The 16082-nt window shown below is 40.3% G+C and overlaps 1 protein-coding gene across 1 annotated transcript; it reads right to left on the reverse strand.

Annotated features, from left to right (window-relative positions):
• Positions 1 to 4134: 4134 nt before the first annotated feature.
• Positions 4135 to 4776, reverse strand: LOC145064603 (uncharacterized). Its single transcript, XM_079012017.1, has one exon. The coding sequence runs from the start codon at positions 4774 to 4776 to the stop codon at positions 4135 to 4137; it is 642 nt and encodes a 213-aa protein (XP_078868143.1).
• Between the last annotated feature and the right edge of the window lie 11306 nt (positions 4777 to 16082).

Here is a 16082-nt window from a genome sequence, read left to right on the forward strand (position 1 = left end):
ATGGTGTAAGTTCCTCCTCTAACCCGACATTGCCTAGCCAACCCCAATCAACCGCATTTGGGAGATGATTTTCCTTTTGTTTTAAGGCTTCCAACCTGTTTCTAGCCCGGGTTTGGGATGACTTGGACGTTATGTGTTGAAAGGAAAGCCATGGCATATCATTTTGACTTCCTCCGCGCGAAGACTGCCCCCTTCTGAACATGGTTCCTGCATACAAACACCAACAAACACATCAGCAAACAATACCCAGTAATTAAAAACAAGAAAGTGGGTCTGAATAGTCATCTACTCGCCGAGTACACGACCTACTCGGCGAGTAGGATGAGCTGCGGGACTATATTGTCTCAGACCTGTATATAGCAGTTAATAATCCAATTTTTTCACAGGGGTTTGTTGTAATGGCCTATCTAACCACAAATCATAAAGAAATTTGTCCTAATATCACGTAATTTATGGTTAATTGAAACCCTAGAATTTGAGGAAACCCCCAAATTCGAAATCAAGTAAAATCGGGGCAAATCCATGATAAAGATCGAACCTTTAAGGAGTTTATAGTGTAAAGATGTTACCTTTTTGGTTGAATGATACAAATCGAGTAGAAGATCGGAGACTTGGAATCGCGAAAATCACCTACTGCTCGAGGACACGCTGTGCACGGCGAGTATGTGGTGTAGTGGGTGAAAAAAAACCTCTTTTTACAGACTTATAATTCACCTGTGTAAATCGGCTACTCGCCGAGTAGAAAGGACCTACTCGCCGAGTACATATTCAAATACGCGTTTTTTTTTCGGGTTACTCGGGTAGGTACTCGCCGAGTATACATGCCTACTCGGCGAGTAAACCTTACAGTTTGAAATTTTGTGGTAATTTTGAAAAAATTTATGTATTTTCTCTTTTTTAAACCATCCACCCCACACTCTAAGCATTTCTTGTCCTCAAGCAAATATATTCTCAAAATAAATGAAGAAAAGAAAGAAAAATAAAGTAAAAGAAAAGGAAAGAAAATGCAAACTTGAAACTCGGGTTGCCTCCCGAGAAGCGCTTCTTTTTAAGGAGTCATTAGCTGGACTCCTCCCCTTCTACGTGGCTGCAATCTTTTCCAGCAACAGCAGCTCTTCCATTCCTTCATTCCGGGGGACTCCTTCTTCATATTTTTTAACCCTATGACCATTGACCTTGAAAGGTGTGCCATCTCTTGATAATAACTCTATAGCACCATGTGGAAACACCGTCTTCACTATAAAAGGCCCATCCCACCTTGACTTGAGTTTGCCCGAGAAAAGCTTTAGTCTTGAGTTGAAGAGCAACACTTTTTGGCCTTCATGAATTTGTTTATCTTTGATCCTCTTATCATGCCACATCTTGGTCTTCTCTTTATATAGCCATGAGCTGGAGTATGCATCATTCCTTAGTTCTTCAAGAGCATTCATTTGCATTAACCGGTTGCTCTTTAATTCCTCCATGTTAAAATTACACCGCTTCAAAGCCCAAAACGCCTTGTGTTCTAGCTCCACCGGTAAATGACATTGCTTTCCATAAACTAACCTATATGGTGTGGTACCAATAGGTGTTTTGAAAGCTGTACGAAAGGCCCAAAGTGCATCGTCTAGCTTATCCAACCATTCCTTGCGATTGCTCCCCACCGATTTCTCCAAAATTCGCTTTAAAGCTCGATTTGTCACTTCGGTTTGTCCACTAGTTTGTGGATGGTATGATGTGGAAAACTTTTGGGTGACCCCATATTTCTTTAACACCTTTTCCAATTGATCATTGGCAAAGTGTGTGCCTCGGTCACTTATAAGGGCTTTCGGGACTCCAAATCGTGAGAATAATTTCTTTAAAAACCGTACTACCACCCGTCCGTCATTTGTTGGTAATGCTTGTGCTTCCGCCCACTTAGATACGTAATCCACCGCCACTAGTATGTACTTGTTTCTTTTAGACATGGGAAATGGTCCCATGAAATCAATTCCCCACACGTCGAACACCTCGCATACTTGGATACTATGTTGTGGCATTTCATTTCGAGATGAAATGTTTCCCACTCTTTGACAAGCATCACATTCTTTGACAAATTGGGTTGCATCTTTAAAAATCGTGGGCCAATAAAACCCAATGTCAAAGATCTTCTTCACCGTGTAATGTGCTCCATGATGTCCACCCGTGGGCCCGCTATGACAATGCTCTAGTATTTTCCGACTTTCCTTCCCGAATACGCATCTTCGTATGATCCCATCCGCACAGCTTCGGAAGAGGTATGGCTCATCCCAAAAGTAATATTTTAATTCAGCAAAGAATTTCTTCTTTTGGTGACTGCTAAAGTCATTCGGGATGTAATTTGTAGCTAAGTAATTAGCTATGTCCGCGAACCATGGCTCTTCTCCCACTGTCACCATGATGTACTCATCCGGGAAGTCGTCTCCAACTTTATCTTCTTGCAATTGCGGGTTCTCAAGCCTTGACAAGTGGTCAGTTGCCACATTCTCCATTCCCTTCTTGTCTCGTATCTCTATGTCAAATTCTTAAAGAAGTAGCACCCATCATATCAGTCTTGGCTTGGCATCCTGTTTGGAAAACAAATACATGATAGCCGAGTGGTCAGTAAAAACAGTGGTTTTAGATAAAAACAAATAAGGGCGGAATTTATCAAAGGCATACACCACAGCTAGTAATTCTTTTTCAGTGGTGGTGTAATTTTCTTGGGCTGGGTTTAGAGTCTTGCTAGCATAATATATGGGTTGAAAGTGCTTATCAACCCTTTGACCAAGGACAGCTCCTAATGCATAGTCACTAGCATCACACATAATCTCAAAAGGTAAGTTCCAATTTGGTGCAATAATGATCGGGTCATTAGTTAGTTTTTCCTTTAAAAATTTAAATGCCTCTAAACACTCTTTAGTAAAATTAAATGGTGCATCTTTTAGTAGTAGTTGTGTTAGAGGTCTAGTTATTTTGGAAAAATCTTTTATGAAACGCCGGTAAAAACCCGCATGTCCTAGAAAACTCCTAATGCCCTTCACATTGGTTGGTGGGGGTAATTTGGAAATAGTGTCTATCTTTGCCCTATCCACTTCAATTCCCATTTTGGAAATCTTGTGGCCCAACACTATACCCTCCTTGACCATAAAATGGCATTTCTCCCAATTGAGTACCAAGTCGGTTTTTTCACACCTAGCAAGCATTAAGTCAAGATTAGTGAGACAATCATGGAAAGATGATCCAAATACGGAAAAATCGTCCATAAAAACTTCCATGAATTTTTCCACCATATCGTGGAATATAGCTGTCATACACCTTTGAAAAGTCGCGGGTGCATTGCATAACCCAAAAGGCATGCGTCTATAAGCGAAAGTCCCACTTGGGCAAGTGAATGTGGTCTTTTCTTGGTCCATTGGGTCTATGGGTATTTGAAAATATCCCGAAAATCCATCTAGAAAGCAATAATAGCTATGGCCCGATAATCTTTCTAGCATTTGATCAATAAAAGGTAAGGGAAAATGGTCTTTACGAGTGGCATCGTTTAGCTTTCGATAATCGATGCACACTCTCCAACCGGTTACCGTTTGTGTCGGAATTAGCTCGTTCTTTTCATTGGTTATGACCGTCATCCCTCCTTTCTTGGGCACTACTTGGACCGGACTCACCCATGGACTGTCGGAAATGGAATATATAATTCCCGCATCTAAAAGCTTGACCGCCTCCTTCTTGACTACTTCTTGCATATTCGGGTTCAGTCTTCTTTGGTGCTGCACAACCGGCTTTGCTCCTTCTTCCAGGTTGATCTTGTAGGAGCAATAGGATGGACTTATTCCCTTGATGTCGGTGATGCTCCATGCTATGGCCCGTTTCCGCTTCTTCAACACTTGCACGAGTTCTTCTTTTTCAGAATTGGTCAGGTCAGAGGCTATAATTACTGGTTTTTGGTTGCCTTCTTCGAGAAAGGCATACTCCAAATGATCTGGTAAAGTTTTAAGCTCCGATTTTTGGCTCTGACTGTTGGACTCGCCGAGTGCAGGTAGGGTACTCGGCGAGTTGGTGGCTGTATTTACGACTTCTGCCTTTTCTTCAGAGGTACTCGACGAGTATATCGGTCCTACTCGGCGAGTAGAACTGTTTGTGTTCTTTACCAATTCTTCATAAATCGGCTTCTTCCAGTAGTCTTTCAATTTCCATCAAGTCTTTTTCTGGATCAAATTCTTCATCCTCAGCTGTGAACTTGATGGAGTCTTCAGTTATGCCTTCCTCTAGTAACTCATCTAACATATCGATTGAGAATGCCGTGTCATCACTGTTCCTTGAATACTTCATGGCTTGTTCCACTCCGAATGTGACTGAATCTTCTCCTACCTGCAAGGTGAGTTTTGAGTCCCTCATGTCTACTATGGCACTTGCCGTGTTGAGGAAGGGTCTTCCAAGGATGATTGGCACTTGTGGATCGGCCTCCATGTCTAGGATGATAAAATCAGCGGGAAAGACGAATTTGTCCACCTTGACTAGTATGTCTTCGCATATGCCCCTTGGGAAGGTGACTGTTTTGTTGGCCAAGTGTATTGCCATGCGAATTGGCCTTGGTTCCGGGAGATCCAGCTTTTTAAAGAACGAATATGGCATTAGATTCACACATGCTCCCGAATCGGCTAAGGCATGAATGATGGTCAAGTTGCCAAATTGGCAATGTAAGGTCAAACTCCCCGGATCACCTTTCTTCTTTGGTAGCTTATTTAGCATAGCAGCTGAGCAGTTTTCATTGAGTACTACCTTCTTCACTTCTTCCATCTTCCTTCTATTGGTGAGAAGTTCCTTAAGGAACTTTGCATACTTGGGCATTTGCATGACGGCTTCAATGAAGGGTATGTTGATTTGAAGAGTCTTGATATGATCTAGAAACTTCTGATACTCCTCTTCCTGCTTCTTCTTCTTGGCTCGGGCTGGGTATGGCATGGGAGGCTGGTAAAGTTTTTCAGGAACCTGTGGAATCGGATTTTGTGATGTACTCGCCGAGTCCATACGTGGTACTCGGCGAGTAGGACTATCAGAGTGCAATTCTTGGTTTTCTGTTTGCTTTTCTGCCTCTTCTTTCTGTGATTTCTTGGATAGCTCAGTCTGAATAGGTGCTAGGGGAGTGATTATCTTCCCACTTCTTGTTGTGACAATGTTTATTTGCGCGCCTTGTGGGTTATTTTCAGTTTTGCTAGGAAGTTCGTCCGGTGACCTTTGGTTGATTTGTTGAGCAAGTTGCCCAAGTTGTGTCTCTATATTGTGGATAGATGCTTGTTGGTTCCTTAGCATGGTCCTTGTTTCTTGAATTGCAGCATCATGGTCACTATGTCTTTTTTCTGAAGCAGCTACAAATTTTGTGAGCATTTCTTCCAAGCTGGGCTTCCTATCTTGCACCGGCTCCTCCTTTTGGTAGAACCCTCTCCCTTTTTGCCTAAACCTTTCCTCCTTGGCTTTCTTGTACTCTTCATAAGGGAGCCAATCTTTCTTTTGTTTGCGCCAGTCTTCATCGTATCAGTCTCCACTTGAATAACACACTTGCGCCTTCTTGTTGCCATTCTCATCTAAATCACAGTCTCTAGTGAGGTGAGGCCCATTGCAGTTTTCACAAATAGCATGGATTGTTTGATCCATCTTATCCATCCTTCTATCCATTGTTTTTAGCATAGCCATGACCGCGGATAAGTCTTCAGTAGCTGCATAAGCGGCTCCACTAGTGCCATCATGCCTAGGGTTGTGGTATTCTCTAGAGTGTTTAGAGAATTCTTCAATCAATTCTTTGATCACCGGGGGTGGCTTCTTCGTGAGCAGGCCTTGCGAGTCTAGTAACTGTCTGGTTGTGATATTGACTCCATCATAGAAGATGGATACTTCTTGCTGGCTGTTAAGGTCATGGTGTGGGCAGTTTCTGTTGGATAAGGTGTCTAAGTCCATAACTATTTCTGGTATGTACTTGACCCGACCCGGCATGGTCCATTTGGGTTGCATGGCACCATGCAATTGGATAGACTAAATGAGAGAAATAACACTTGGAGATTATTAATATATTATAAGTTCTAATATATTAATAATATTATTTGATTAGTTTGATCAATAATTAATTTAGAATTAATTAAGTGGTCAAAAGAGAACTAATTAAATATATGGGTTGATTATGTAAATCATCCATATCTTGTATAGTGGGCTAAGAGGCTCCATGGATTATCAAGTTGGGTTCTACCCATAGGATGCTCCATGGGAGTTACAAACCCATGGGTCATGGAAATGAAGAGTCATGACACATTAGGGTTTACATGGTGTAACCCTAGATGTGTCAACACTATATAAGAATCATATTCTCCACCAAAATCGGCTACACTAAGAAAACAAGAGGGCTTGGCCGATTTCAAGAAGTGTGTGTTCTCTCATAAGTTTTTCCAAGAGCATTTGGTGTTGTGTGAAGCATTTGAGGCATCACATTTGGGGTGCTAGGCTCACAAGGTTTCAAGGAACACAAGCAACAACAAGGTAAGTTATTCTATCTATTATTCAAGTTAAAATTGTTCCCCATGTATGCTAGATAGGAATATAGCCTTGGAATTCAACTTAGCATGATAATTAGACAAACATAGATCCAAGGTTATTAGGGTTGCATGTATACTTAGGAAGTGTTAGAATGCTCAAAACCCATCAGTGGTATCAGAGCCTAGGCTTGTTTGTTTGTTATTTGTGCTTAAAAGTTGAAGAAAGTCGAAAAACTTGTTGTCTGACTGCTGGACTCGTCGAGTCCATGGGGGGACTCGTCGAGTTCACTTGTATCTTCAACCTACTCGGCGAGTAGATTTATGCACTCGGCGAGTAGGGTCGACAGAGTGCAGATTTTCGACTTTAGTTGCTGGAAATGGATTAGAAACATTACCCTAAATTGTTTTGGTACTTGAAAACTTGTTTTAGAAGGTGTAATGTCTTTTCTAACTCATTTACAACAACTAGTTATCAAAATTACAAAGATTAAATGTGATTTTGATTCTTGAAGGTGTTCATGTTCATATTCTTGTTCTTATGATGTTTAGATGATCATAGGAATTATTTGTAACCTATGTGGTAGTTTAATTCTTGATCATAATGTGTTTTAATGGAATCCATAACTTGTCCTCAAGTTATGGAAAACCAAAAGTCTCTTGGATTGAAAAACCATTAAAAGAACACAAGAGTTAGAAAAGTGAAGAGTCTTCATTTATTACTCTATTAAACTCATAAGTTACAAGAAATGAAAAGTTTTGAAAGTTTACAAAACTTGCCCTCAAGTTTTGGAACAAGTAAAGTTAAGTTAAAACTTTAGTTCCAACCCCTAGAATTTTAAAAGTTAAAATTCAACCCTTATACTTATATTATTATGATTTAATAATTATATATATATATATATATATATATATATATATATATATATATATATATATATATATATATATATATAAGAACAAAGTCGACTTACCGCTAGTACGCCTCATTCATGAAGCCGGTCTATAAGGTGGGTATAAGGTTGTTGCCTATAAAATGGTGACTTAATGGGTGTCCACTCTCACCCACCGCTTGCTTGACCGGTGGAGGGTCGTTAGCCGAACGGGTAAGACAAGGACTTACAAATTCTCATTCAAAGTATGATGAATATTATAAAGTAACTAAATGTTTTATTAAATTCCCAATCTTAGTTACTTTAGGAAAAATGTGAATAAGGTGCTATTCCATGAAATTACACTTTACACTTTGATTAAGTCGTTGGTGGAGCGTGTGTGGTTAACCGGCACACTAACTTGGACTTAACAAGGTAGGTAAAGGGTGACTTAGGGTTTATTATAGTATCGATGGAGCGTGTGTGGCTTACCGGCACATCGATTGAGTGATAAACTTTAAGGGTACCAAGTGATTTGCATGGTTACTTCACACCTCGTTTTGTGATCCTCGGTATCCCAGTCACAAAACTTGGAGGGCACACTCGAGATTGAAACATGCCTTTGAAGAATTCATTGAATCTCAAAGAATCTAGGAATTTCTAAGAACCATTCAAAAACCTAATACTTAAATATTGCGGTTTTCGTGGTGGAAATTGGTGAATCGTCATTCACCTACCTTTCAAATATGATATAGCTTAGATTATGGCATACCTCTTCTAAGTTATATTATATTGTGATTGGATCCTAGCCTTAATATTACATTTGGGTGTTTTATTAAGGACTCTCTTATATCTAAACTAATCTTGTTCTCTTCTCTTCAGATGTCTTTCAACAATGCTTCTGGCTCTAATCCTAATGGCTCCTTTACCCTTATGAACTTGTGTGGGAAAGTCACCTTTGATGGATCCAACTTCAATGAGTGGATCAGAAACATCAGAATGATTACCCGCTATGAGGACAAAGAATATGTCCTTGACAAGGAGCTTAAGGAGATTGATGAGACCACTGCAACTCCTTAGGAGATCGCTGACTTTCGGGCACATGAAAGGGATGCTACGAAAGTGGCTTGCATCATGATGGCCACGATGACAGCGGAACTCCAAAAGTCTTATGAGGATTTCTACCCTTATGAAATGCACCAAGATTTGATGGAAAGATACCATCAAAGTGCAAGACAAGAGAGGTATGCAATCATCTGCTCCATGATAACAACCATGATGAAGGACGGGGAATCCGTCACGAGCCACATGCAGAAAATGCAAAGGTATGTGGATCGTTTGCTGAAGCTTAATGTGAACTTCCCGGAGGATCGTGCAATAGATATCATTTTGCACTCCTTACCATCGTGCTATGATCAATTCCGCATGACATATCACATGAACAAGGAAGAAGTCACCCTCAGCAAACTTCAGGGACTTCTCAAGACCGCAGAAACAGGTCTTAAGGGGAAGTCGGTTGCTATCACTCCTACTCCAAACTCAACTCCGGTTTTGGCAATCGGGAAAAGTCGAGGGAGGAAGAGAAAGAGATCTTCGAAGGGTACCAAGGCTCGGACCCTTGATGGCTCTTCTTCAAGTGGAACCAAGAAAGGTTTCATTACTCCTTCTTCTGACCCAAAAGAGGCTGAATGCTTCTATTGCCATGAAAAGGCTCATTGGAAGCGGAACTGCCCAAAGTACCAGCAGGATGTGAAGGATGGGAAAGTCAAACCCAACCATGCAGGTATTTACACTATCATTTCTAATAACGCACCCCATTCTAATTCTTGGGTCCTTGATACCGGTTGTGGTATTCATATTTGTTGTGACTTGCAGGGACTAAGAAGAAGTGAGAATGTGGAGCAAGGAAGAATAAACTTGATCATGGGGAATAGGAAAGCTTCACCTGTCACCAAGATTGGAGTTTATACTTTATCGCTAAGTAGTGGGTTTAGTTTAGATTTGAATAAATGTTGTTACTCGCCAGGAATGGCAAGAAATATTATTTCCTTTCATGCTTTGTACAAACAAGGGTTTACCTTTTCGTTTAATAATGAAGTTGGTTCTATTGATGCTTTCTTTAATAATGTTCTTTATTTTAAAGCATTACCTTGTGATGGTGTGTATGAAGCTGTGTCTGTTGTAGATAACTTAGGAAATAATGTTTTGTGTATTGATTCTACTACTAATAATAACTTGGATAAAGCATCATTATGGCATTGTCGCCTTGGACATATAAGCAAGAAACGCATAGGCCAACTCCAAAAGGATGGAGTCTTGGAGTCGTTTGACCTTAAGTCAGATGATAGTTGCGAATCATGCTTACTTGGAAAAATGACAAAGTCACCCTTCACAGGCTCATGTGAAAGGGGTGAAGGTTTGTTGGACCTTATACACACGGATGTGTGTGGACCATTCAAACATGCCACAAGGGATGCTAATCGTTATTATTTGACTTTTACTGATGATTACAGTAGATATGGATATGTCTACTTAATCAAGCATAAGTCAGAGACTTTCGAGAGGTTTAAGGAATTTAAACAGGAAGTCGAGAATCAATTGGGCAGGAACATTAAGATGCTTCGATCCGATCGAGGATGTGAGTATCTTAGTTTAGAGTTCCTCGACTATCTTAGGGAATGTGGGATTGTCTCACAATTGACACCTCCCAGGACACCACAGTTGAATGGTGTGGCTGAGAGGCGTAATCGAACCTTGTTAGATATGGTTCGTTCCATGATGAGTCGAGCTTCGCTACCAATCTCATTCTGGGGGTATGCCTTAGAGACTGCCGCCCATATTCTTAATCTAGTCCCTACAAAGAAAGTTGCCAAAACTCCTCACGAGATGTGGACTGGTAAAGTACCTAAACTAGACCACATCAAGATTTGGGGTTGCGAGGCTTTCGTGAGAGGCGAGACTCATGATAAGCTCGAACCTCGAAGCGAGAGGTGTATTTTCATCGGTTACCCACAGCAATCCTTTGGTTACCTCTTCTACAGACCTAGTGACAATGTGGTCTGTGTAGCAAGAAGAGGAGTCTTTCGAGAAAGAGAGTTTATAAGCCAAGGAGACAGTGGGAGGCAAATTGATCTTGAAGAAATTCAAGAATCAAGTGGTGAAGGAACTTCAAACTCTAGCCCTCAACTTGAGGAGGAAACTCCTGTTGAGCCAATTGACAAACCTGTACCTCTGAGGCATTCCACGAGAGTTAGGAGTGCACCTGAGCATTACTATGGATTCCATATTACTGCAGAAGGTGAGACACTTATTAGTGATGGGACACTAGTAAGTCAAGATGACCCTAACAGCTACGAGGAAGCCATGGCAGGCCCCGAGTCTGCTAAATGGAAAGAGGCTATGGATAGCGAGATACAATCCATGTATGACAATCAAGTTTGGAACTTGGTTGAAAATGTACCAGGTCGTAAGACAGTAGGGTGCAAATGGGTCTTCAAGAAGAAGACCGACATGGATGGTAAAGTACACACTTATAAGGCTAGACTGGTTGCAAAGGGCTTCTCTCAAATTCCTGGAGTGGATTATGATGAGACCTTTTCTCCGGTAGCCAAGATTAAGTCTATTCGGGTTCTGTTAGCCATAGCTGCATTTCATGACTATGAAATATGGCAGATGGATGTCAAAACCGCTTTCCTTAATGGAAAGTTGGCTGAAGATGTTTACATGAGTCAGCCAGAAGGTTTTGTCAGCAGCAAGTACCCTAATAGAGTGTGTAAGCTTGAGAAATCCATCTATGGATTAAAGCAAGCACCTCGCAGATGGAACCTTTGCTTTGATGAGAAGGTCAAGGAATTTGGCTTTACTAGGAGTGAAGATGAATCTTGTATGTATGTCAAGGCTAGTGGGAGTATAGTTAGCTTTTTGGTATTGTATGTGGATGACATACTACTCATAGGAAACGACATTCCAACCCTGCAGGAAGTAAAGTCCTGGCTTGGGAAGTGTTTCGCTATGAAGGACCTTGGTGAAGCTGCCTATATTTTAGGGATAAGGATCTTGAGAGATCGGAGTAAAAGACTAATTGGACTTAGTCAGAGTACCTACTTGGATAAGGTGCTGAAGAGATTCCGCATGCAGGATTCCAAGAAAGGAGAGTTACCCATCCAGAGTAACACCAGATTGAGTAAGACACAAAGCCCTAGCACTGAGGCTGAGATAGCAGAAATGTGTCGAACACCTTATGCTTCGGCTGTAGGATCGATCATGTATGCTATGACGTGTACTCGACCCGATGTAGCCTTTGCCCTGAGCATGGTTAGCAGATATCAGGCGAACCCTGGCAAGGCACACTGGACTGCGGTAAAAAATATCCTCAAGTACCTACGGAGGACTAAGGACTGGGTCCTTACCCTCGGTGGGAGTGATGACTTGAGAGTAGTAGGGTATAGTGATGCTAGCTTCCAGACTGATAGGGATAATTTCCGCTCTCAGTCAGGCTGGGTCTTTACCCTAAACGGAGGAGCAATTTCTTGGAAGAGTTCCAAGCAAGAGACAGTGGCAGATTCTACTTGTGAATCAGAGTATATTGCAGCTAGCGAGGCAGCAAAGGAGGCGATATGGCTGAAGAACTTCATTGGAGACCTTGGAGTTGTACCAGCTATTAAAGAGCCAATGGAAATTTTCTGTGATAGTGAAAGTGTTGTTGCCTTAGCCAAGGAACCAAGGGATCACGGGAGATCCAGACACATTGACAGAAAATACCATTTCATCAGACATCGGATCGAAGAAGGACTCCTCGTCGCAAAGAGGGTATCATCAGATGAGAATCCGGCAGATCCCCTCACAAAGGGACTGACTCCGGTTAAGCATCTTCAGCATGCTCAGAGCATAGGGCTGAAGGATGATATTAGATTTAGTAGTTAGATAACCTCGAAATTTGTAAAGTGTAATTGACATTTGATGATGAATAAAAATGTTTTATTTATGAGTAAGGTGTTGCTATCTCTTGTCGATCGTTTACTATATTTCTTTTGCATGTTTTGACTTCCAGAATAATTTTTGTTTGGTATAACATATTATTCAAACCTCCACAGTCAGTCATATGTCGGAAGTAGGTATGAATCAAGACTGTCATGTTTGGTTGTAGAGGTCTTGGACAAGGCTACAGCAATCATGAGTGCTCATAAGTTCTGAGCATTGGACTCAACCCACGCTCACTGGAATCACTTCATGGAATTCTATCTCGAGTGATCGTGAGACGGTAATATCGTATAAGTCTTCAAACCTAGAGATATGATTTGTTACTTACAAGTTGGTTATGCATTGATTGTACGAAAACGCATTGGTAACTCGATGTTATAAATCGTGTTCTTGTGTGTAATTCAATGAGTGGTAGAACAAACATATGAGTTGAAGTTTATCTGTTCCTTCTTGGATTAGAAGCTGATATCTGGGCCCCTCGATGATTTTGTTTTGACCCATGTACCGGGCCCGGTCAGAACTAAGTTGATGTGTTCAATTAAGTTCTTTGTCAAACAAATCGGAGATCGAGAAACAAACTGCTGGACAATAAGAAAGACATTGTTCCATGTATTTGTCCGGCTGATATCTAGAACGGAGGATTATATGATCACTTATCTTAAATGGTGTACCATCATCTTCTCAGTTCCGAGAAACCTTGAAAAGAGCTACGATTGCCGATCGGTTCCTGAAGTCATACTTGCAGTAATAGTTATTAGACTTATCCAAGTGGGAGACTGTTGGATAAGGTGTCTAAGTCCATAACTATTTCTGGTATGTACTTGACCCGACCCGGCATGGTCCATTTGGGTTGCATGGCACCATGCAATTGGATAGACTAAATGAGAGAAATAACACTTGGAGATTATTAATATATTATAAGTTCTAATATATTAATAATATTATTTGATTAGTTTGATCAATAATTAATTTAGAATTAATTAAGTGGTCAAAAGAGAACTAATTAAATATATGGGTTGATTATGTAAATCATCCATATCTTGTATAGTGGGCTAAGAGGCTCCATGGATTATCAAGTTGGGTTCTACCCATAGGATGCTCCATGGGAGTTACAAACCCATGGGTCATGGAAATGAAGAGTCATGACACATTAGGGTTTACATGGTGTAACCCTAGATGTGTCAACACTATATAAGAATCATATTCTCCACCAAAATCGGCTACACTAAGAAAACAAGAGGGCTTGGCCGATTTCAAGAAGTGTGTGTTCTCTCATAAGTTTTTCCAAGAGCATTTGGTGTTGTGTGAAGCATTTGAGGCATCACATTTGGGGTGCTAGGCTCACAAGGTTTCAAGGAACACAAGCAACAACAAGGTAAGTTATTCTATCTATTATTCAAGTTAAAATTGTTCCCCATGTATGCTAGATAGGAATATAGCCTTGGAATTCAACTTAGCATGATAATTAGACAAACATAGATCCAAGGTTATTAGGGTTGCATGTACACTTAGGAAGTGTTAGAATGCTCAAAACCCATCAGTTTCTTAGTAAGCTCTTGTACCTCTCCCATGCTTCATATAGCGACTCTCCAGCTTGTTGTTCAAAGTTAGCAATGGCCTTCTTCAACTTGGCTATCTTGGAAGGTGGGCAAAATTGATCAATGAATTCTTCTTTCATCTTGGCCCAAGTGGTGACTGATCCGGGGGGAAGTGACTTGAGCCAGTCTTTTGCAGCACCTTTGAATGTCACCGGAAGCATACGAAGTAGCTGAGTCTCGTGGGGCACATTTGGAACATTGAAGTAATCAGCTACATCATTGACTTCATCCAAATGTTTGTAGGCATCTTCATGGTCTTTTCCATAAAAAGGTATTTCCTTAAGTAACGCTAGGATATGACCCTTTAGCTCGAAGGTAGCAGTCGTGGGAATTGCGGGTTGCACAAGTCCCGGGCCAGTGTCGTCCCGCATCCTCTTCTTCCATTCTCCCATGGGGATTTCATCAATGTTAGCCATTGTGAGAGCTAACTCTTCCTCGGACTCGGTTTCCTGCTCGTATGTCGGGTCCTCTTCTTCCTCGGTCTCGTACTCAATATCCTCCTTAGCCGGTTCGTCGATTACTAAGGAAGCACTGGATGCTCCTGATTTGCTGCTCTTTTTTTTCCTAAAAACAGTCTTCAAATTGGACAAGGGTGATTTCTTTGGTGTACTTGAACTCTCCACGTCCTTTCCCTTGTTTCTTTTCAACGCGGTTTCGGGATCTTCAAACGGGGGTACCAGCGGGGTGTTTGATCCTCTGGTCATGAAAGTCCTGAAATAAACAGAATAAAAGTGTAAAAAGAACAAAAAAAATGTACTAAAAGAAATCGAAAATTTAACTGCTGATTACGCTGCTACTCGCCGAGTAGGTGCGACTACACTCAGCGAGTACCAGTGTGTTTTTAAAAAAATATTAAAACTAAAACAGATACTAAAACCTAATTACTGACTACTAACTGAAATAAAGTAACTTTATGCAAGTAAACTCACACAAAGGATCGAAAAAAATTAGGAATTAGATTAATTATTTAGAACCGTTCCCCGGAAACGGCGCCAAAAACTTGATGTGTGTAAGATGCACTTGTTTTATTCCCTACTTTTATTAATAAATTTAGCACACAAAGGCAGTGAACCTGTCTTTTAGTGGTATAGTTTAGTAAGTAAGGTGTCGAACTCAGGGAACGGAAAATTAAACTAACAACTAATTTTAACTAAAACAATTAATGAAAGTAAAAGGTTTTTCTTCTAGTTTTTCAAGACTAGAAACTTAAGCAACACTTAATTAACTAAATGACTAAAACAAACAACTAATTCACCAAATTTGATAAAGATGTTTCTATTTAGGTTCAACCAATTCACTCCTATGGTTATTTATATTTATGATAGATTAATTGTTATTGGCTACCAATTAAAGTGGTTAGGTTCATGTTCATTACTCCTAGCCCTTAGACAATTAAATAATTTAAGCGGTGATCAAATGTTTAAACTAATTAATTCTCTAGATTAATGATTTGGATTAAATAAGATTTGTAGTGGTGAATCAATTTAGTAAATCAATTAACCTCTTGTTTGATGGTTTCTCAAAACAAGCTCACACATTAATCTAATTATTGTCTTATTAATCTTAGTTTCATAATCATTATTCCTAAGCATATGAATTGGTGTTCACATAGACATGAGGTTAACAACTAAGAGATGTTCATGCAGCTTAATTGTCTTCCAATTAACAGAAAATAATTGTGATTAATGCATAAGGGTCTTAAACAAACTTAATTTAATAGATCACCAATAAACAATTAATCAAAACTAAGAATTAAACCATAGGAGTTCCTTGGTATTCCCCAAACAGAAACAAAAACGAAATTAGTTCATAGTTGCAGTAAAATCACACACAAAAGCAAGTTCAACTAGATTAAACATACTTAAATCCTAAAGCTAAGTGGAATGATTAACCTGATTGCTTCAATTCTTCAAAAGGTTGGAGATTAGAATTCCTCAGCGTCTTCTAGTGCTCTTAATCGCAGAAGGATCTTCAAAAATCGCCAAAAGTGTGTTCCCCTCGGATAAAGGTTCGATTTTTATAGATATCTCAAAACAGGGGGTACTCGGCGAGTAGCAGACCCAACTCGCCGAGTAGACTCGTTGTTATCCGTCTTAGATCCGGATTCGTGGCTATCTTCTGGAATATTTAGCTGG

Source organism: Lactuca serriola, chromosome 7 (genome assembly GCF_051521515.1).
Source record: "Lactuca serriola cultivar US96UC23 chromosome 7, Lser_US96UC23_V15, whole genome shotgun sequence".
In the NCBI taxonomy this organism is placed as follows: Eukaryota; Viridiplantae; Streptophyta; class Magnoliopsida; order Asterales; family Asteraceae; genus Lactuca; species Lactuca serriola.